We start from the raw sequence: 24026 nt of genomic DNA on the forward strand, positions 1-24026 counted from the left end.
CGTGGATGCTTGGAACCGAATATAGAAATCATCATATCAAAAATTTCGATCTAACTTGTACATAGTTCCATAGTTTAATTGGCTAGAGCACCGACACGGTCAGTCGGAGATGCAGGTTCGATACCCGCTGGAACGGTCGATTTTTGATATGTTATTTAAAAAAAAATTAAAAAAAACGAGTGTAAAATTTATGCACAACAGGCCTGCTATGTTTCTTAGACATACGAAACGTAACTGGCTATGAAAGAGAGAGAGGGAGAAAGAAAATGTGTGCTCGCTCCTCTCCCTTTTGTTCCGTTCGTCTCGCCCGATCACACTATTCGTAACGCTCTCGTAAATGAAACGTGCGTAAAGTAGTTTGACTTCAAAAAAACACCATCCAGATGATGCAAAATAATTGAAAACCAGCGAAACCTGTCGTAGCTATAAAAACGACTGTAATACACGTGCAGTACGTGCGCAGCCAATAAAGTCACTTCCCCCCCCCCCCCCCAGCGAGCTCCGCAACAAGGAGTCGCTGGCGGCGCTGGTGGGCGCGGCGCGCGACCGCGCGGCGAGGGAGCACGCGCCGCCCGCGGACGACTTCGCAGACCTCGTGGACGCGCCCGCCCTGCTGCGTGAGTGCACACTCTCACACAGACACACACACACAGAAGCACACACACACATATACATACACAGAAACACACACACACACAGCCGCCCTGCTGCGTGAGTGCACACTCGCAGACACACACACAAACACGCGCGCACGCATTGCATGTGAACACGCACACGGGCTCAAGGACACACGCAACACTCTCGCGACTTCCTGTTGCTTTCTGTTTACACAATGCTAAAAATCAATTGACTGAATTTCTATCTGATTGATATTTGACAACACTCCCGATAAATTTAGCAATTTTACTACAGTAAAATTTTCTTTACTGACTATAACAATCAAATAGCTATCATAAATAATAAACATACGCAACAAAAAATTTTAATCACAATAATAATTCTTCGAAGTCAATGGCAGCATCGTATTATCTATTCTTTTTAACCGACTTCCAAAAAAGGAGGAGGTTCTCAATTCGACTGTATTTTATTTATTTTTTTTATGTATGTTACATCAGAACTTTTGACCGGGTAGACCGATTTCGACAAATTTTGTTTTAATCGAAAGGTTTTGTGTGCCAATTGATCCCATTTAAATTTATTTGAGATCTAACAACTACTTTTCGAGTTATATCTAATAATGCGTTTTGCGACTTGACGCTTTTTTCGTCGACCTACGTTGTATTATACCGCATAACTTTCTACTGGATGTACCGATTTTGATAATTCTTTTTTTGTTGGAAAGGGGATATCCCTAGTTTGGTACCGTGATAAGGAAACCAGGATCTGATGATGGGATCCCAGAGAAATCGAGGGAAACTCTCGAAAATCCGTAATAACTTTTTACTGGGTGTACCGATTTTGATAATTTTTAATTTAATCGAAAGCTGATGCTTATCATGTGGTTACATATAAATTTTATCGAGATCTGATGACTACTTTTTGAATAATCTTTGATAACGCGTAGTTGCTTGACTATGTTTTCGTCGATCTACGTTGTATTACTTGTCGATGTAATTGAAGTCGGTTTTTTTTTCGTTTGCGAGCAAACACAATTATTTTATAATAGTTAAAAATGTGTTATTATTTGTCCTGTGTAAAATAAATCGTAATTTTAATAATGTTCTTATTTTCAGCATCATCAAAATTCCAGTTGGCTCTAACACCACCCGATTTCGCACAGTACCGTGTCGAAGATCTGTTCAAGTCCCTCGGTCCGATCGCGGTGTTCTCCGCAAAACGACACTGGAGCGCGCCCCGCTTGATACAACTGCAGAAACCAGACAAACGGAGAGAGACGAGGCGGGACCGGCGAAATGGGAGAAAAGACGACGAAACTAGAATAGAAAGGCGAGCAAGCGACAAGAGAGACAGGTCCGAAGACAATACGACGTATTACAACCAAATAATCAAAAGCGACGAAAAATATTCCGACGACTACGACAAACGCAGAGTGATGAAACAAAATGGTGTGTACATAAGTGGCTTCGATAATAACTTCGATTATCACCCGAAGGTTTTAGATGATAAATATGGGTACAAGGATTACGGGAAGAGTAAAAATGGGAGGGAGAGAAGAACGGGAGAACTGAGGAGGGTTGCGAGCGAATATAACGTGACGAACTCGAACGACGATGAAGGGTTTGGGTTCTCAGTGAGAGGAGACGCGCCGGTTATGATTGCTGGCGTCGAACCCAACTCTTTAGCGGATGTGAGTTTTATTTTCTCATTATTAAGCCTAATTGTAACTGCAATAGGGCACAAAAGGAAATTTTCTGCTCAAAATATAGAGCAGCCCGACTGGGGTACCGTAAGTAAATGTGTGAGTGGTTCATTTTTAACAGACACTGACTCATATACGGCAAACCTGATGCTCAATGCTGTGACTGAAATCAATTTTGAATTGATAACAGTATCATAATCCTAACTCAATTGCTGTTCTCTTCAGTAATCTTTCACCCATAAGGGATAAGACATCAGTAAGTTCAGTAACACTATTTCGTTTCGTAGATCGGCGGTATGCGCGAAGGCGACTTCATAATCTCGATCGGTGACCAGGACGTGAAGTGGAGTTCTCATGAAGAAGTGGTGCGCCTCATCCGCGCCGCGTCCTCGACCCTGGTGCTGCGCCTCGCCTCGCCCATGGACACTGCGCCGCGTCCCAAGGTAACTTAATAAAAAATACCACTGACTCTTCGCTTTCAAACTATACCTGATAGTTGTTAGAGGTAGCAGAACGGTTGGTTTATAAAAATAAACTAACGGTTCTCGATTTACTTTACACTTCGATCTTTGAGCTTAATATCCTTTTCAATATCTCTTAATGTAAGCGTATGACAGCCCCATGTTACAGCACTGGTTTGTGGCTATTACGCTGGTGGTTGCGAGTTCGATCCCCGCACATGACAAACATTTGTATTGGCCATAGAGATGTTTGTCGTGGTGTGGGTGTTTGTGCAGTCCTTATGGATCTCCCCACCGTGCCTCGTAGAGCACGTTAAGCTGTCGGTCCCGGTTGTTAACATGTACACCTGATCGCCATAATCTATATCCGCCAACTCGCATTCGAGCAGCATGGTTGATTAAACTCGGATCCTTCTCCTACATGTGGAAAGAGGTCTATGCCTAGCAGTGTTGTCTACTATGAGTAACGATCATTATCAGGTATTTATGATAATAACCGGGAGCAACGGCTCAACGTGCTCTCCGACGCACGGTGGGGAGACCCACAAGGACAGACATCGAAACCGGAACGAAATATTAATACAAATATCCATCCCAAGCGGGAATCGAACCCGCAAACAGTCAGTGTTTTAAGCGACTACTCGCACCACTACACCGGAGCTGCCACTATTTCAACTGAGGTAGGGCACAGCAGGAATTTCCTGCTCAAAATATGGGGTAGTACCTCGACCTTACAGAAGATCACAGCTAAACAATAGTTTTCAAGCAGTATTGTGTTCGTGTTGGTGAGTAAGGTGACCAGAGCTCCTGGGGGGATTGGGGATTGGGTCGGCAACGCGCTTGCGATGCTTCTGGTGTTGCAGGCGTCTATAAGCTACGGCAATCGCTTACCATCAGGTGAGCCGTACGCTTGTTTGCCGACCTAGTGACATAAAAAAAAAATGTGCCAGTGTATAAACGTGTGCTGTGTGGCTACGGCACTAAAGAATTTAGCCACCCCCTCTCTTCCCGTGGGTGTCGTAAGAGGCGACTAAGGGATAACAAGGTTCCACAACCACCTTGGAACTTAAGAAGCCGACCGATGGCGGGATAACCATCCAACTGCTGGCTTCGAAATACACAGGCCGAAGACGGGCAGCAGCGTCTTCGGTGCGACAAAGCCAGTATTGCGGTCACCGACCCGCCTGCCCAGCGTGGTGACTATGGGCAAAACACATGAGTTGACGTTATTTTTGGCGTAAACTTGTGGAGGCCTATGTCCAGCAGTGGACTGTATAGGCTGTAATGTGTGTATAAACGTAGAGCAGTAAGTAACGCCAGTGGCCCGCAGCCGTCCCCGGACGCGCCGCGGCAGGGCTCTGCGCGGGGCTCGGCCGTGGGCTCGCTGTCGGGCGCGTCCAGCGCCAGCAGCGGCTCCACGGCCGCCACGGCGCGCTCGGCCCGCCGCGCGCCCTCCTGGAACCCCTTCCGCCGGACCGCGCACGCGCCCGCGCTGTTCCGCTAGCGGGAACTGCTGCGAGAGGACTACATATAGAGGTATCTTCTACAAACTTCACACAAATTCCGATAGATGGCGTGTAAGACTGAACTACGAACTGTCAAACCGCTACTAGAGATATCTGTCGTGTCCTACCGGAACGAGCACGGGACCTCGGGCACGACCTCTGCCCGACTCGGAGGGAACTGCTGCGAGAGGACTACATATAGCGGTATCTTCTCCAACCTTCACATAAATTCCGATAGATGGCGTGTAAGGATGACCTACAAACTGTCAAACCGCTACTAGAGACGTCTATCGAGTCCTACCGGAACGAGCACGGGACCTCGGGCGTGACCTCTGCCCGACTCGCAGGGAACTGCTGCGAGAGGACTATATATAGCGGTATCTTCTACAAACTTCACACAAATTCCGATAGATGGCGTATAAGGATGACCTACAAACTGTCAAACCGCAGGCTTAGGAGCGACATCTTGCGAAATCAGAGGGAACTACTTAGAACTAATAACTACATCTAGTGGAATTTTTTATAAACTTCACACAAACTCAACAAATAGATGGCGTGGAATGACAAATTGCAGGCTTCACTTAAATTCCGATAGATGAAGCGATTGGCAGCAATCAAAACTGGAAATCACGTTAACGTTAGGCTTTAGCGTTTTTCAACCATTACGAGATGAGAACTTTACACGAACTACAATATCACATTTAATTATGATTGACAGTACACTAAAGTACACAGGAGAACCTTCTACGCTAACATCTTTGGTGAACGATATCTACCAAAAGAAGCAATCTTGAGTTCGAATCATAAATAAAAGTCTAAGGTCTAAAATTCTTAGATCTAGACTTTTATCCAAAACCCATTAATCAACCCTGAACTTAAAACTTCATACACAAGCCAACGTATAGCTAATAGCCGTAATACAGGCTAAAAAGTGATACTGCTACTACTTAAGCGACATTTCAAACGGTAGTGTTGACGCTACTTAACATACTGGAGTAATAAAAAAATATGTTATATTGTCCGTTAATTATTGTCGGCAAAAAAGGACTATTAATATTATTGCTGAACAGAAGTATAGCAAGGCACGTTTTTTTGTTTTTTTTTTTTATAACAGATAATATATAAGTATACGTATGTATGTATATTTTATTTAACATTAATATTGTTATGTAATCCCGTCTTTCTGTTTAATGTCTATTACGGATGGAATGGAGATTGTTTTGATCTAGTGTTTGCATCTATTATATATTTAGTTTCTAAATATATAATTAGGCTAAGAAATTTAATATGGCTATGACATTCCAAAGTTTTACGTAGATCGCTTAATTATTTAAAATATAATAACTCGGAAATTTATATGAGTAATGTATTTATAGGAATATTTAAAAATCGGTGCTTTAATATGACAAACTGTCCAATTCTGTTTTTCTCTTGAAATGTCTATAATTTTTTTCTTTATGTTATATTAATTCTATTTTAACTTCTATAATAATTAATATATTATTTATGTCTCAAACTTTTTAAAATTTTACTTTTTTTTATAACTGTCACATCTTTATTTCGTTCAAGACGTGCACAGTTGCCGAGGAACAAATCGATTTGTCGCAATACTTTTTTTTAAAATAAAGTTGTTAGCGTGTTGTAAATTTTTTTTGGTGAAAATTTTAAAAAATTAATTATCGTTATTGATTTTTTAATAATACATGAATGATTGGTATTTTGGTTGTGATCGATTTAAAAATATTTCCGATTTTATTGATCGCACCCAAAAATTAATTATCGTTGTTTTAAAATTTAATTTTAAAAATGTATATCAAATGTATAAATTGATCATAAGTTAACGTAATCATTAGATTTGTAAAAATAAATATATCTTTGTGAATTATTTTTGTTTTACTCTATCAACTTTACCAAACAATTTAATAATAAATGTTCTATTGAAATATATAATATTTAATATTTATGGATTGAATGAAAACGACTCATTAAATTCGTATTGTAACAGTTATTTAATTTGTTAAATCTTGTGCATGGATCGTTAATACTACTTTACTTTTAATACAATCAAAGGTACATTACAAGTAAATAAACGCTTCACACTCGACGGCCCGCAGTGGGATTTTTACTTGTGTCGGAGGCCCGGAAACACACACAATACACAAGCACAAACGCCCAGACCACGACAAACATCTATGTGGTCAATACAAATGTCTGTCGTGAGCGGGGATCGAATTCGCGACCGCCAGCGCAACAGCCTGTGGTGTGACCGCTGCGCTAACGTCGTCAAATAAGTACACACACTAATACATGTCAAGTGCCAAATCACAGCCTAGCAAAGCCAAAAAGTAATCTTTGATATGACGCGATGATAGTGATCAACAATAAAAATAAAAGTCAAAATATTTCTAACATTTATTTAAAACATTCGTCTTTTGACATTATCAACTTTTTTTTACACTCAATTATTAACTTAGCCAACAAAAACAAAAAAAAAACCATCACTCATTTAAAGTAATAAATAACACAATCTCTGATTATTCAAACGCACATTACGATTTAAAGTATATGAAAAACTCTTCAACATAGTCAAAATATATAAAAATCTAATATAAGCAATATAGTCAATGTTATGAAACACTTCAACCCAGAGGAACCTTATCAACAAATCATTCTTTAGATTCTGTCTTCTTTACAAACTTAATTGAAATGTCTTGGTTTCATAAAAATACAATATACTAAGTGCACATACTGTTTTAAAATAATAGGGTTACCTAAAAACCTCTGTAAAAACCAAACTTAAAATAACATCCACGCAAATTAATCACAAAAACTCCAACCATTTAATCAACTAAGTTATCTATCAAAGTATTTCTCGAATAAACTCTTAGAATGATCGTAAAATCCAAAGAACACGAAACCACCTAACATGAACGCTGTCATTCTTGGCAATACTCCAGCGAAGAGGCCTCTCAGACCGGCTTGCACGTAAATATCGGATAGAACCGGTTTGACCCGGACTTTTCTAGTTATCGCATAGTCTTCAGCGAGCATTATTCTAGTTTTGGCGAGATCTAGGGGCGTTGTCACTGCAGCGGCCAGGCCACCGGCTACTGAGCCACATAAGGCACTCTGAAAATTATAATAAAATATATATATAATTACATATTAATAGTTTTTACATTTATTTGAAATTTTATGATTTATTTATAGAATTTCAAGCTCCCCACTTTCGTTTTGGTTATAACTACTAAGTTTTATCATCACATCACAATTCTTTTTGTTCAAATAAGAAAACATGTTTTATTTTGTATATCCGTACATTTGCAAGATAACATAAATTGGACAATTTCAATTACATATTATGAGGTTTTTTTTTACTTTTTCCTTTGATTATTGATGGGATGCTTAGCGATATATTACTGTAACTGATCGCACCGTGTTGCGCGCCATCTGGTGAAGGCGCATGGCTCACGTGTTACATCTTAGATTGGTATGTCGCTAGTGACCCTAATATAATATCAAACATTCAGGATTAAGCGACTGACTAGCACAGAGCTATCTGCAGTTAATGAAATATTTAAATTTAATACACTCGTAGAATACATTATAATTATTACTTAACCTCACTGCTGGGTGTAATATTTATAACTAGAACGACATCAAAGATGCATCATAAGACAATATGAGACCTACCCCACTCACTGTCCGCTACATAATTTATTTTATAATTTTTTATAATAAAATTATGATAAGGGGCCTGTTTCAGCAGTTGTAGATTATGCTATTTGACGTATGACGATTCAAATAGTTTTAAAGAGGGAAGGTAGAATAGGCCAGTTGGACCCTCTCATAAATATATTAGAACTCGATAATAAAAGAGAATAATGAATCAAAACCTTTATCAGATACCGTGATCCGTCAAATAGCGTTATCGATAAATGGTGAAGGAGACCCTCGGTCTAAATTTAATAATATTATATTTTTTTTCAAGTAATGTAACTCGCCTGAAAACTGGTAATCTCTCCATTGTTTCTCTCTCTAAACACAGTTTTGAACATCTCCCAAAGAGGCAGCTCGATGAAACTAAACGGCAGATCCCTCACCACCGTGGATAAGAAGCCACGGTACACGCCTTTACGGAGACCTTCAGTTTGAAAAGCCTGTAATTAAAATGTCCAAATTAATTATAACTGGCAACTTTTACATGACATTGTATGGAGAAGGGGGAGAGGAGAGAGCATATCATTCAACTGAGGTAGGGCACAGCACGAATTTCCTGCTCAAAATATGGAGCAGCCCGATTGGGGTAGTACCTCGACCTTACAGAAGATCACAGCAAAATAATACTGTTTTCAAGCAGTGTTGTGTTCCTGTTAGTGAGTAAGGTGACCAGAGCTCCTGGGGGGATAAGGAGGGATTATTTTTATATAAAAAAAAACTCAGTTACGTACATGTACCACTGTAACATTTTTTAAAGTACAATTTTTGGTTTCACTGGGTGTAAACAAAAATATTTGATAAATGAAATTTATAAATTCAACTTCATACAAAAAAAACTTTTATCTGTTGGATGGACCATAGAGCAAAAACCAATAATATCAGATATTCAACTGGCCCTTATTTAAAAAAAAATCCTATGTGCTTTAGACCACACGACTGAAGTAAAACTTCTTTAACTCAAGCTAACTTATATCTCGCTCTCAACTACCGTTCACTTCGCCCGATCACACTTTTCGTAACGCTCTCGTCACGCATTCACCTTACTCCACAAGTCAAGCGTGCGTGCTTACTTCAAGAAGAACATACATGCACTAGAATCCGGACGCTGCTTCGTTTTTCAGAGCCAGTGTATGTTTGCTTCCTCTGTTTCGCTATTTCCGTCGGTACCCGGATGATACAGGCTAACTGGAATAATAGAAATCAATCATCAATATCTAAAAATCATTATCATTTTATCATACAGTTAAACTATATTTTTGCATAATCATAAGCGTGACATTCGCAGAAGTGTTAAAAAATGTGCCATCACAAGAGTGCTGGATTGTCACAGACAAATATATTTAGTGAAAAGGAACATTTCAAAGATTTTTTCAATTTTTTTTATATATGTGTGTGTGTGTGTGCGTGCGTGCGTGCGTGCGTGCGTGCGTGCGTGCGTGCGTGCGTGCGTGCGTGCGTGCGTGCGTGCGTGCGTGAGTGAGTGAGTGAGTGAGTGAGTGAGTGAGTGAGTGAGTGAGTGAGTGAGTGAATGCATGCGTGCGTGCGCGCGCCGCGCGCGCGTTTGTGTGTGTGTGTGTGTGTGTGTGTGTGTAAAAACTATAAAATAGCTATTATAAAAAATAATAGTTACCACTTCTCCGATACTAGCAGCAAACATATGAACCAGCGGAGCATACTGTGGCTGCACCATCGGTAGGAACACACTCTTAGTCGTCTCATACGACACGAAAAACAGGGATGTCGTCGGCATGGACGTCGACGCCACTGTTAGAAGACCTGTAACATTGATTTAATATAATAGTGTCAGTTCTCAAACAAAAAACCGACACCAAAATTCAAGTCAAACGTATTCAGGTCCGCAAGTCAGGTCGGCAACGCGCTTACGATACTTCTGGTGTTGCAGACGTCTAGACGGTGTGCTAGACGCTACGGTAATCGCTTACAATCAGGTGAAAAAAAAAACACATGTAAAAAAAATCAGATTGCTCCTTATTTATGTATTTTTTTATATCCAACAACTGCGCGTTATTAGATTGGTAACTTTGTTGTACTAGCTAACAAACGATGAAACAATTTAATTTTTTTATAAAGTAAATTATAAGAAGATACAAAACCACGCTTCAAAAGTAAGTTGTATTAAACAAAAATTTCTAAACTGCAAAAAACTAGTTAGATCTTTTTCAAAAAATACCATAAAAGCACGTACCAGCTTACGAATAAAAAGAAATGAATTATGAAAATCCGTACACCTATAACCAACCTATCTGTACAACAAAAGTTGAGAGCTTATTCTATTGTCGAAGTCGTTAAAAACCAACAGTTTAAAATAAATTATTTACTAAAATATACTAAAAAAAAAAAGCTAAAAGTGCTAGTTTGGTTAAATGTATTAGTTTCAAGAGTGCTAATTTGAATTGAAAAATTCGTTTAGTGTTGTTTAGCTGATTTATCGAGAAATGAAATAGGCTATAAAACTTTAGCCTAGCTGGTAGCATTACAGACAATAATTTGGTTTTGTACAAGTAAACCCACAGGTTGAAGCTAGTTTAAATATCATAAAAAAGCAAACAAACAAACATGTAATATGTATTGTATATATTTAATATATTCATAACAGCAAAAAGCTGGCAGTGTTGGACCATCGCAGCAATCCTAGACAGCTTTAGAACTGCTGTTCTGAAGGTGAACTACTGTAGAAAAAACGCTAAGGATAATTAAAAAAATATTTTATGTAGTACAATTGGCATGGGCAAATTAGAGCCCGTGAATGTTGTGAAATAAATAAATTAAAAAAAAACGCATATCACACTGACAAATTTTGTAACCTTCAGATGTGTGAAATAAAAAAATTATTATTTCTAGCTTTTATCAAAAAAAAACTAATTTCAAAATGCAATCTGGCAAGAATTATGATGAGAAATATTATGTTATAATATTACTTATATAGAGAATAATTATTCACTTATATAGCTTAGACTTTTACTACATCGCAAAGTAAAACTAAAAAACAAAACGCTGGAAGTTTTTATTTATGTTGTAAAATTTTTTCACCAAATTTATGCTCTCCTAGTAATGTACTTTATCGCATGTAGTACATAGGATTGTCTTTTACAGTTACCATTTATTTATTTATTTCATTTTTCATTTTTTTGTTTACATAAGAGGATACAAAAAAATTATTGCAGCTACAACGGCAAAACCAAATAGGTTATAATAGTACTTTGTCTTGTCTGCAGATTACTATAAATGAAGGAAAAACGATCTAAACTATGTATATTTGTGATATTTTGACCTTTAAATGTGCAATAACAACAATACATAAATAAATTTGGTCATCCTTGTGTATTCTCTACCTCTATAAACTCCAGAAAATCCACCAGATTTATAGAATCCATGCTGACTCTGCAGTCGAGTCTTAAGTGTGTCCAGCGGGTACAGAGCTACGTCTACTGATAAACCTGCGATGGCTCCAGCCTGGAAACAGAATTTATTTTTATATGACACTAAGTTTATAGCAAATCGTTGTGTATTTATTTTGATTTCATTAAATTTTATTACTGAGTTATATCGGTATAGCTTCACCGTGTCACGAGGTTTTCTGCAATATATAGTTGAAATAAACTAAAATATTTCATCATTAACAGACTTTGTATCACAACTCTATTTAAAGAAAAATTCATTTATTTATTTCTATAAATATACTACTATTACAGATTTATTACCTAATGCGATAGTACATATAATACTGAAATATTATAACCCAAACAACCACTAACCATAACATATAATTAATAAAGCAGCTCTTGTGAATTCATTCAGAGTACAACAGAATATGTCCAATATAATTTGGTACATATTTATTTTTATAAAATAAATATTATATTATATAAATGTATATTAGACATTTTTAAATATGACTAACAAACTTACAAATAGTGGTGAGAAGTACGACTTAACAAGTGCCGGATTTCCTTTATTTTCCATGGCTTGTATTAAATATCAATTTTATTTCCTTAGTTTCTTATAAATAATATTTATTCTCGTAAACAAAATAACCTTTCTCATAGTTATGCAATAAATTATCTTTGCGTTAACGTCTGTAGCGAAATAAAATGAAATTTGTTAGAAAAACTAGGACACTGTTCTATGTTATCAAATAACTGAGATTTGTATTTACTTTTATTCATTTTTAAAGGTAACTGATGATAACACGTGCTTAGTGTTGTACGTTGTACGACACTGACAGTTTTTAAAATATCGACTGTCGATATGTCAAATTTATTATCGTACATTTTGTTTTTTAGTTTTTTATGGATATTGTCCGAAATAAACGTATTGAATATAAACGTATAAATGATATAATATCATGTGCCTACGTAAATTGTATTTGTCGGATATATAACTATCGTAAATAATATTAAAAATAGATAAAGGAGGATGAACAGAGATTGATTAATTTTAAATTTCTGGTATAAGTTTGTAAGTATTTTTTTCTGTCCTTTATATTATCCAACAATCATTTAAATATTTAATATTGTTAATTAGCTTAGATATCGTTAGATTCATATTGATAATCCAAATATTTCTAGATAGATGACTAGCAGGAGTAGCAGGTGATAAAAAAATCTTTGTTAATTGCAATATGGGTGTCAAATTAAAGGTCTCATCATGGGGAATTTAAAAATATTATAACCATATTAAATGATATTAAAGTTTTTTCTTTTCAGTTTTTACTTAAAGCTTATGCAATCGATTTTTTTTTATTTCTACTGCTTTTAAAACACAAAAGAAATAAATGATATTAAGCTAAATTACATGAATTGTGTTCACAATTCTTTTATCAACGTTCTTTAATATCACTATACTTTATAACATTCATCTACTTTTTCATTAAAACTGATGCAAAGAATTAAGCAATTTTGTCATTATATTTAATTACCTATTTATTGTAGACTAGCTGTGCCCGCGACTTCATCCGCGTGGAATTTAACAAAAAAGTTTTTGTTGAGTTCGCAGAGTTATAAAATAAATGAATTTCTAAATTAAAAATAGCCTAAGTTACTTCTTATTACGTCAGCTATCTGCCAATGAAAGTCCCGTCAAAATCGGTTTAGCCGTTTCAGAGATTAGCCGGAACAAACAGACAGACAGACAGACAAAAATGGGGAAAAATGTTATTTTGGTATATGTACCGTGTATACATCTATATACATACATTTAGTAAAAAGCGGTCATTTTAATATTACAAACAGACACTCAAATTTTATTTATTTGTATATAATAACGAATGAGACAGTATCATAACTTGAGATCGTGATCATCTATACAAATAAATAAAATTGGAGTGTTTGTTTGTAATACTAAAATAACGGCTTTTTACTAAATGCATTATGGATGTATACTCGGTACATAGATATACTAAAATGACATTTTTTACAATTTTTGTCTGTCTGTCTGTCTGTCTGTTCTAACTAATCTCTAAAACGACTGGACCGATTTTAACGGGACTTCCATGGTAGATTCATGGATAGCTGATGTAATAAGAAATAACTTAGGCTTCTTTTAATTTATTTTATATCTGCGAACCAAACAATAACTTTTTTATTAAATTCCACGCGGACAAAGTCGCGAGCATAGCTAGCTTTAAAAATAAAGTGTCAATGATGTATTTTCTACTTTAGCTCTTCTTAATTTATTTCATTTTTAAATTTTACAATATTTTATATAATATTGTTGTCAATCAAGATGCAAAACAGAAAATTGCGGTATAAATCATGTCCACGTGGAATTTTGCCAAGAATGCTGGCAGCATTACCCCATTGAACCGCTAATCGCTATGCCGATTTTCTAAGCAAATAATTGTGTTTGCCGGAACGTAGGTAGACAATAAAATAATCAAGTAAATGCGCATCATTAGCGATACCAAAAAAAGTACTTAGAATTTAAATAGGACCACATGATACGCACCACATTTCGATTAAAAAAAATCATCAGGATTCGGTCCAACCAATCAAAAGTTCTCAGGTAACAGGCAGCAGTGCGACAAAGCCAGCGCTGCGGTCACCAACACGCCTGCCCAGCGTGGTGACTATGGCAACACTCATGGGTTCAAGCCGTTTTTGGCGTGAACTTGTGGATTCCTATGTCTAACAGTAAACTGCGATATGCTGAAGTGATGATGATGATTATACATTGAAAGAAAATAAACAGTCGAATTGAGAACCTCCTATTTTTTTAGTTGGTTAAAAATACACCAGCCCTCTTTTTATCAGTGCAGGCAACAAGAGGTTGAATTAAATCTTTTTAAAAATTTAAGCGCTGTTACTTCACCACTACATGTAATAATAATTATATTTTATTGTGTAATAAAATAAAGTTTAATTATAACATTGTATTTTTATTATATCACAGATACCGTTGTTTTATCAATAAGTACCTAACTCAAATGAAAAATAAATAAAACAACGTTACCACGCAACGATCTTTAAGTCACGAAGACGTATTTCATCCTAAGTTCATTTTTGATCTTTATTATTTTACAATATGCCGAAAGCTGTGAAAAATTTGCACGAAAATATTAAATATCATTCTGTGAGGAAAGGAGAACCGGGCTGTTATCAGCTACATAGGTACGCACATTTCATCTTTTCACAAGTGATTGAAAATAAATCCTTAACAGTCAGTTAAAAATGTGCAATGTGCAGAGATTTATAAATTTCTGATCAGAATTTAAGCAAAACCTTGTTGCCTTATAGCACATTAGCGTGTGATGTGTTTTAGTATTTTCCTTAACATTGAGATCAATATTTAAATATTTACTCCAGAATCAGTAAATCAGTAAACTTTGGTTAGGTATCTAAAATATGACTATTATTGAGCATTTAAACGAGATATTTTCTTATAGGTAGGTTTTATAGTTTTGATCAACATGGTAAATAGTGAATGTGAGTTTATTTACATCTCATCTATGTTAGTTACTATAAATGTTATGAAATGGACGGGTAACATCTTTTTTTCTTTTGTTCTATTTAAAGTGTTTCTGAATTTGATTTCTCGTTTTTTTTCTACAATTTTGCTTAGACCATCAGAATGTCGGCTCAAGTTTCCGATTACAAAGCGTCCGATCCACAAATGCGAGGTTCCAAAGCACGAGTTCACCCTAGTGCCTCAGCTCGGAGGTTGGCGGACGCTGCTGGTTCCGAAGACCACGCCCAACTACTACCCAGCTGTCATGAAGAAGAATGAGTATGAACGACTGAAAAAGCAGGCGAAAGTTTGTTTAAATCTTTCCTTACTTTAGTTTTAAAAAAATTATCTTGCTAACTGTGTGGCGAAATAATTTTATGATGGTTGCGCGTTCGATTTCCGCTCGGCACGATGTTACTAATTGTTATTTAAAGTCGTCTTTATTCATGTATTAAACAGTTGTATGCAGTAGAATAAATAAATGAATTATGCAGTATTTCTTTTTCTTTGATAATAATTCAAGTTACACTTTTTGAGCGTGGTGACCGATAAGAAAACAATTTTTTTTCTTTTATTAAATAAATAAACAAGTACAGCTATTCACTGTTGTACATAAATACCTATACACCTATATACTTTCTCATAAACAGCTGCTTATGTATTCGTCCGATTTCGGAGCAGCTCGTCTCGATTCGTGCGAGTTTCGTAGAGTCGTACAATACGTCTAATCGCACGCACACAACGCCGTGTCGAAGACTGCCGAACTGAAACGACGTTAGACGATGCACGGCCTTCAAGCCATACCTCCGTGCCCGTCGGAGTGGGGAGCGTGAGGTTTTTTCGTTACGGAATTTCTGGATTCGGTCCCCGCGCTCAAGGCCCGCGATAGAAGCTATGCAATAGCTTAATAAATAAATGAATAAATAAATAAACGCGGGGGTCCGGAAACACACACAATATAGAAGCACAAACGCCCAGTTTATGACAAATATCTATATGACCACTACAAATGTCTGCCGTGAGCGGAGATCGAACACAAGACCGACAGCTTCACAGCCAGTGCTGTGACCGCTGTCTTAAAGCGTCAATGACTGTATCGTCAGTATATTTAGCTCGAATAAACGAATTTGTGAACCTCGTTGAATAAAAATGGATGCTATTGAAGTATATTTCTATACAGATAGTAACTCAAGAAGAGCAACTCCAAGCCATGCATGCTCAGGAGGCAGCTATCCAAAAAGCGGCAAAGGAATCCGAAGAGCGAAAACAGAAACTAAAGGAACAGCTCAAGCCACAACCTGGTGCTGAAGCTTCGGGAGCCACAGACCCTGAGCTTGAAGGACCAGATCAAGCTGCTCATACTCTGTCAAGAGCTGAAAGTAAAACTATGCAATGCTTTGTGATTACTCTAAATTTACTTTTCACGACAAATGAATGAAGTACATATAGTATTTACTTTTAAAAAATATTTAGTAGTAATACGTTTTTAAACTTTCACTATCACTATACGTTTCTGCCTCTAATATCCCACAGCTGGGCATAGGCCTCTTTTCCCATGTTGCAGAAGTATCAAAAGAGCTTAATCCACCACGATGCTCCAATGCAGGTTGGCGGATATATTCCCTACTATGAGTAACGATCGCTATCAAGTGTACATAATAACAACAGGGACCGACGGCTTAACGTGCTCTTCGAGGCACGGTGGGGAGACATACAAAGATTACACAAACACCCAGACCACGGCAAACATCTTTACTAGCCGATACAAATGTTTGTCATTTACGAGGATCGAACCCGCCAGGCCGCCACTATTCACTATCACACTTTTAATTTTATAAGACTTACCACAATTGGGAGTCACACGTGACCATGGCGTCTGAAAAGTTGTCGTAATGTCTGGTGGCTTAAAACGACAATTATGGTACATCACGTATTTAGTTGTAGTGTGCTGATTGATATCTAAAAAAATTAACATCTTTTTGTGTTTTTGCACGAGTTTTTAAGTAATTAATAATTATACTTTTTATCTCCAGTTCTTCGTGCTAACAACTTTCAAGGACCAAGACTATGCAATCGTATCATCCTCGCATCCAAGTGTCATGCTATTCGCGACGCTCAGATCGCTGAACGGGAGCTAATTAAGAAGGAACTTGATGAAGAAGAAAGACGGTAAACTTTATTATAACTATAAACTGTTGATTTCAAACAGATTATAAAAGACATTTTCTTCTTTCTGATTTTGGATACGAAATGAAACTCTATTTGTCATACTTTAATGCAGTTCGTCGGATAATTTAAATAAAAATCAAAAATTAAAATGGGGTTTAAAAGCACTTTTTGGATCGTCGTTTACAGATTAAAATTATATATGTCTTAATTACTAATCATAGTTAAAACCACCAATTTGGAAGGTTACTGCACAGAAGAATCGGCAAGAAACCATATATAATATGCAATACTCACTGAATAAAAAAACTGTGATCTACGAGTATTCCTTTATCTTAGTACATTGGTACTTGAAATTTGAACCCAACGGAAATTCAATTTCAGTTGAAATTCGTCTTATGTAATAAAATTGTATTATTCTATAACAAGGCTCGATGCAATAATGGAAGAGAACAGACTGGCAGCCGTGCGGCGCGCTGAGGAGGAGGAAGAGAGGAGGCACCAGCTGCGCTTGCAGAACCTCGCTGCGTTGAAGGAGCAGATCAAAGCGCACGAAACATCCAAGGTTTAGAACTGTTGCCCTGAATTTTGATAAAAGAAAGTCACAAATGGCGAAAGATTATTCGATTAAAGTACTCGTAATTTTCTGTTTAAGCGGATGATAACATATTTATACTACTTAATATTAAAAGAATGCATTTTTTGTATATTTGATTACTACTGGACCGATTGTAAAAATTCTTTCTCCAGGATAGTGCTCATTTTAACGAGAGTAAATGGGACAGCAAAAAATCGTGGAATCTGTTTGCATCCGTATGCAAAGCCGCGAGGGGAAAGCTATAGTTTTTTGTAAAAGAATTTCTCGTTGTTCGTCTTATCATATTCCTTCTAATAAAATACTTCATATAAAATCAATAAAAGTAAGGAATAAAATGTTTATAATTCAGTATTAATCTTACCTAATCATACCTTATGATTTTGAAGTTCAGGACATGCTCTTTTTATAAAATTAAATAAAAACATATTTAATGAACTAAAAAACTATTTAGTTAACTAAGTAAACTGTAATAGATAATGGAAGCAGAACGCATTGAAGAGGAGAGTATCAGAGTGAACCAAGCGAACATTGCGATGCAAATAGACGAAGCGCAGAAACTCAAAGAAAAACAGGCCAGGCAGGCCAAGCTTAAGGAAATATTAGATCAAGGTAAGGTTGATTATATTTTTGTTAAAATGCAAGAAAACAGGAGTGTCGAGGTATTCTGGTAGTTGAGTCAATAGGGTAGTGGAAAACGAAAACTGAAAATAAATTGATCAATGAGTTGATTTGAACACTAGAACCTACTTAGTAGATTCCTTCTTTTACTAAGGTTTATTTGATCGAAAGTTTTTATTATATTTAAATAAATTATCCATTCAAGCCAACTAAATTCAAGTTAACCTAACATTTGGAAACATAAACATTTTTTAATATCATATCAAAAATTTGGTTAGAGCACCGACACAGTCAGTCGGAGATGCAGGGTCAATCCCCGCTGGAACGGTCGATTTTTGATATGATATTAAAAAATGTTTAGGATTTCCTAATGTGTGGATAGGTAGCACAAAAATAAAAAAACGTACAAATTTGGAAACATTTCATATTTAGAACTTAAGTATAAGTGTGGGTTACTAAATACGCCTGTAAGTGTTTCAGATAATTAGAGCTAACTTTGTTCAACATACTTAAAACTTACATCACACATATAAACAGGCAATGCAGAACTCCTCCACTACAAACAACTGCAGAACGAAGAAGAACGCATAATGAACTTACGTATCGCGAACTTTCTCAAACAGAAACAAGAGCGTGAAGCGAGAAACAGGGCGGAGGCGGAGGCCGTCAAAGCGGCCAAACAGAAGGGCATCGACCACATCGCTAAGGCACAAAAGGTATCTGCTTATTGATAATTAGTATGGATAGGATTTTTTTAAAGAATGCAATAATTAATATAAACATTTTTGGTACCATAAATAACCATAGATAATTATAGATAAATATAAAGCTACACTACGACCAAAACCATAATACCTCTTTTAAAATTATGTGTACCTATGTTCATGTTCTTTCCTGTGAAGAATTAGATATTATAAGTGAAAAATAAACGCTTCACACTCAACGGCCCTCAGTAGGATTTTTCCTGTGTTAGTGGTCAAGAAACACACACAATAGATACACAAACACAAACGCCCAGACCACGACAAACATCTATGTGGTCAATAAAAACGTTTGTAGTGAGCGGGGATTGAACCCGCCACCGCCAGCGCAAAAGCCAATGTTGTGACCGTTGGGCCAACGCATCGTCACAAAAATACAATCAGATTTACTTTAATATGGTAATAAGTTATTCTTGTTATAACAGGCTGAACAAGAGTTGAAAGAGGAATTAGAACGTATCAGAAACCTGAAGATCCAGGAGGACGTAGAGCGCGAATACCGGCGCAAAGAGCGCGAGGCGGCCATTAAGAGGAACAGAGAGATGAAGAGGCTACACGAGGCCAGGGTTCAGCAGGTGACGAAACACTATATTTGATTGTCTTAAATGAACCTAGCAATATAACAGAATTCTAACAATTTGCTTATGTTTTCTATTCATAAATGTTACAATTAAAAAAAACTATTTACCTGTTTTTAGTTTTTTATATCGAAATATGTCCATTGCGATCCCTTCGAAATGTTATATTTACGACTTAATGATGTTGTAGCGACATCTATCGCGCAATATACAAACTTAGAACTGACGTATCCTAAATCGCGATATCAAAGTTATCAGAGCGATTGAACAATATATACAAGAACCCGACAACAACCGTTGGGCCAGTAGCCCACCAGACACAACACCCGTCTGATCGGGGGATCGTCCCTTTGCAATAGCAGACGAGAAACTCAACACCTTGTTCCTCGCACCCCCAAAATGTCTACATTATCTGTGATGAAATAATTTTATTTGAAAATTAATAAGAGTTCCTCTTTCTCTGCCTCAGGTTTCCAAAACCGCTCTCTCTTTACCTCAGGTTTGCAGAATCCAGACCTGCTAATTCAACCCTAAATATGTCTAGTAATATTTGAATTTAACTAATTTAATAAATCTTTGTTCACAGATAAACGATATCCACCGTCTGATCGCTAGAGAAATAGCCAAGGACGAGCAGAGCTTCAACAACGCGGCGCGACAGAACGAAGAGTTTATCCGTAAGGAGAAAGAGGTTTGCCGCGAATCATAAACATAAAATAGTGATGATTGTACTCTTTATAATTAACTGTACTTAATTTGTATTCGTAAATATTTGTGTTCTTTATTGCACTTGATACGAGGAAATAACGGAAAAAGGATTAATTTCTTTGTGATAAGCAATAGTTCGATGTATGGATGATGGTGGTATGTATTGGTCGATGTCAACAATCGTTTAACTGAGGTAGGACAAAGAAGGACATTTCCTGCTCAAAATCTGGAGCAGCCCGACTGGGGAAGAACCTCGACATTACAAAATAGGCTAAATAATACAGCTTTCCACCAGTGTTGTGTTCCTGTTGATGAGTAAGTTGACCAGAGCTCCTGGGGGATTGGGGGTAGGGTCGGCAATGTACTTGCGATCCTTCTGGTGTTGCAGGCCTCTATGTGGTACCGTAATCGCTTAAATACGCTTGTTAGCTGACCTAGTTGTATAAAAAAAGTCGTAGATGATCGCAGAGTTTAATATTGAGTGTATTTTCAATTGCATTCATCTCTTTTTCGACGATAAAAATATATACAAAACTGTGTCTCAGGATGAAATCCTGTGTTGGTGGTTCGAAGAACTCACACAAAGAGAGATATTGATTACGACAAACGTCTGCGTTTTATATCATTTGGTGGCAAACAAACTTGCGTCCCACGTGGTGATAAGCGGTTACCGTAGCCTTTGGAGTCTGCAACAACAACTTCAAGCAAGTTACTGACCCAACATCCGCTATCAATACAGCATATCCCCAACTCTACACTAATTGAGAATACATGTTATTTGTCTGTGATCTTCTGTAAGACAAACCAGTCGGGCTGCTCCAGACTTTGAGCAAGATATTTCCTGCTATATCCTACTTTAATTTTTATTACTTACCCTAACAACGAGGATCGAAACCTCAACCCTGAGCATAACAGCCATTTGTTGTAACAACTGCGTTAAATTGACATCAAAAGATTAAAGTTATCCATATGGTTATAGTTGGAGGACAAACGCAAGGCGCGTATCGAGAAACATCGTCAGGAAATCATGAAACAAATCAACGACAAGGAACGCGCACGGTATTCTTTTATTTTATTGTTATTATTATTTTTTTATTTATTATTATTATTTATTATTATCATATATATATGTATTAAAATTTAATAAAGTTGTAATTGTATATAAATATACTATAAGAAACAATTGCTGGTATTGAGGCTCGGAGGAGAAACGATCTAGTTCATCCAAATCGGAAACAAATATTTATCATATCTTATTATCATATTATCATATCTTATCACAATATGAAGCTAAGGATGCTACAGCCTACTTATAAGTTTTGGTACATGTCACAGTCATAACGGTCTGACTAAGCCAATAAATAAACAGTACCTATTTATAAAAATGTTATCTATCCAATTTTGTACCTTCAAATATTTGCAATAAATAAACTTTACATTGTAATATTTTAAGATATGATGTAATTGCGTATTTTATATGATAGCGCTGAACTCCGGGAAAAGATTCACAACGAGGGTGTCGCTCTGAGAATGGAACAAGAGCAACAGGAAAAGTACGAGAGAAAGGTCATCAAACAGAAGGTACAAACAAATTAATATACCCCTTAACATAATACCGTTCCGTGGGCTAATTACAAAAATTTAACAATTACAAATACTTGCGAACATTAATAATGAATAACAAAATATTTAAAAAAATAACGGAAAACAGTTGTTGATAAAGTAAATTAAAATGCTGTTATCGTAATTTAGTATTCGTCTCGTGTGCTTCTCTCTGTTCTATTCCTGTCATGATATCAAAGGCGGCTCGTGACATTTTTTGATGAAGATTCAATAAAAATAATATGAAAAACTACCTTTACTAGCTTACCATTGATTTATTGGTATAGAAAATCTATTCAGTCCATGCAGATTCACCACCAATGCCGGCGACGGGCTAATTAGGCTGATTTCTCGCACGAAATTTTTTTTTCACGCATCGGCCTGTGCAGATGTTTCTCTTTCAAACTTATTGAATACAGTGCTAGGAATCGTATTATACTAACTTCGTTTCACAGGAGCGCAAATGCTGGCGCTCCACTCGTTACAACTTGATGCCAAATGTCGTAGGTATAGGTAATATACTATTGTATATGCATAGCGGACTATTGTATATGCATAGCGGACTATTGTATATGCATAGCAGACTATTGTATATGCATAGCGGACTATTGTATATGCATAGCGGACTATTGTATATGCATAGCGGACTATTGTATATGCATAGCGGACTATTGTATATGCATAGCGGACTATTGTATATGCATAGCGGACTATTGTATATGCATAGCGGACTATTGTATATGCATAGCGGACTATTGTATATGCATAGCGGAATAAAAACAATGTAACGTAAGGATCGTGTGTATTATAAAGAAATATAGATTTAAACATTTGCACCATACCTGTAACTCTAGGATGAACAATCTCTGCATATCTAATATAATTTTTTCTTAAGTATTTGTTACATGTTTGATTTTTTTTATATTTGTAGGTGGCAGAGATGAGACAACAGAAGGTCGTAGAGAAGTATGTGAAAGAAGTAGAACAAACGCTCGGAAAACATGGCTATTGACAATATTAGGTTAATAGGCAACTCCGGAATACTCATTGTATATCGATATCATTAAATCATTATTTTATTGTGGCACTACACGAATTAATATAAATTTAGTTAATTGTGTTTGCATAGTATGTACTTTGTGTATTTTTTATTATACTCGTTAATAATGTATTCTAATTAACTATAATTATAATGAAAAAAGATACGGCGATCCTTGCAGATAGAAAGGCATGTTATATTTTAAAAATAACGCTTACCGGAGTGAAGTAAATTTAACATTAAAAATTTGAATTGTTAACGAATTCATGATTCGAAAAATAAATAATTAAAAAAAACTAATATATTAAGGTGCCATATAATTATTTAAAAAAAACTAATCCTAATTAAAATTGATATCTTTAATTTTTAATAGGTAATTAGGTATATTAAATTTACTATAATTTTTGAAGTAAAGCTTCTTTACTCTGATTTGAGGATTAAGCTGGTGAATGCTTAACGAGAGCGTTACGAAAAGTGTGATCGGGCGAGGCGAACGGAGCAAGAGAGGGGTGCGAGCACACATTATTTCTCTTTTTGTCTCATAGCCAGTTACCTTTCGTATATCTAAGACAGAGTGCAGGCATATTGCTAAAGAAATTTAACTTAAATCGTGGGGTCTAAGGCACACTCGTTTTTTTTTTGACATATGACATTATGGCTACAATTCAATTTCTTTGTTATGTAGCTACAATATTCTAGCAAATATCAATGACAATATCGCTTCAGCCTGTAATATCCCACTACTGGGCATAGGCCTCTTTCCCCATGTAGGAGAAGGATCAGAGCTTAATCGGCGAAATAATTGGCGGATATATTCCCTATGAGTAACGATCGCTATCAGGCGTACACGATAACAACCGGGACCGACGGTGTAACATGTTCTCCGAAGCACGGTGGGGAGACCCACAAGGACTGCACAAGCACCCAGACCACGGCAAACATCTGCCAATACGAATGTTTGAATGACAATATTATATACTTAAA

General features: G+C 36.4%; 3 protein-coding genes across 3 annotated transcripts in view; 2 read left to right on the top strand and 1 right to left on the bottom strand.

Moving 5' to 3' along the window:
* Window positions 1-4285, top strand: part of LOC123665523 (rhophilin-1) — a 115021-nt gene extending 110736 nt beyond the window's left edge. Inside the window, exons 13-16 of the mRNA XM_045599813.1 lie at window positions 496-617; window positions 1734-2308; window positions 2608-2763; window positions 4136-4285. Coding sequence (XP_045455769.1) covers window positions 496-617; window positions 1734-2308; window positions 2608-2763; window positions 4136-4285 — 1003 coding nt within the window. The remainder of the gene's footprint in view (window positions 1-495; window positions 618-1733; window positions 2309-2607; window positions 2764-4135) is intronic.
* A 2401-nt stretch (window positions 4286-6686) lies between these two features.
* LOC123665524 (S-adenosylmethionine mitochondrial carrier protein homolog) lies at window positions 6687-11990 on the bottom strand. Its single transcript, XM_045599814.1, has 6 exons — window positions 11937-11990; window positions 11360-11480; window positions 9637-9782; window positions 9093-9191; window positions 8291-8446; window positions 6687-7415 (listed from the first exon to the last, which is right to left on the bottom strand). Exons 1-6 carry the CDS (start codon window positions 11988-11990, stop codon window positions 7140-7142), a joined length of 852 nt encoding a protein of 283 aa, XP_045455770.1. The 3' UTR covers window positions 6687-7139.
* Window positions 11991-14549: 2559 nt separating this feature from the next.
* On the top strand, window positions 14550-23095 carry LOC123665700 (cilia- and flagella-associated protein 45). Its single transcript, XM_045599961.1, has 12 exons — window positions 14550-14635; window positions 15087-15279; window positions 16153-16351; window positions 17006-17141; window positions 17568-17703; window positions 18210-18345; window positions 18892-19070; window positions 19541-19690; window positions 20280-20384; window positions 21381-21460; window positions 21886-21982; window positions 22935-23095. Exons 1-12 carry the CDS (start codon window positions 14550-14552, stop codon window positions 23013-23015), a joined length of 1578 nt encoding a protein of 525 aa, XP_045455917.1. The 3' UTR covers window positions 23016-23095.
* Window positions 23096-24026: the final 931 nt, after the last annotated feature.

The sequence above is a fragment of the Melitaea cinxia genome, chromosome 24 (assembly GCF_905220565.1).
Source record: "Melitaea cinxia chromosome 24, ilMelCinx1.1, whole genome shotgun sequence".
Lineage (NCBI taxonomy): Eukaryota > Metazoa > Arthropoda > Insecta > Lepidoptera > Nymphalidae > Melitaea > Melitaea cinxia.

Bases quoted from the DNA above. Each gene is read 5' to 3' on its own strand.
- LOC123665524 (XM_045599814.1), bottom strand. From the start codon at position 11,990: ATGGAAAATAAAGGAAATCCGGCACTTGTTAAGTCGTACTTCTCACCA. The intron at 8,447-9,092 runs GTATGTTCTTCT...TTTTAATTACAG, and splicing joins GCGTCCGGATTCTAGTGCAT to GCTTTTCAAACTGAAGGTCT. The intron at 7,416-8,290 runs GCGAGTTACATT...TATAATTTTCAG, and splicing joins GAGAGATTACCAGTTTTCAG to AGTGCCTTATGTGGCTCAGT.
- LOC123665700 (XM_045599961.1), top strand. From the start codon at position 14,550: ATGCCGAAAGCTGTGAAAAATTTGCACGAAAATATTAAATATCATTCT. The intron at 17,142-17,567 runs GTAAACTTTATT...TTCTATAACAAG, and splicing joins CTTGATGAAGAAGAAAGACG to GCTCGATGCAATAATGGAAG. The intron at 18,346-18,891 runs GTAAGGTTGATT...ACATATAAACAG, and splicing joins TAAGGAAATATTAGATCAAG to GCAATGCAGAACTCCTCCAC.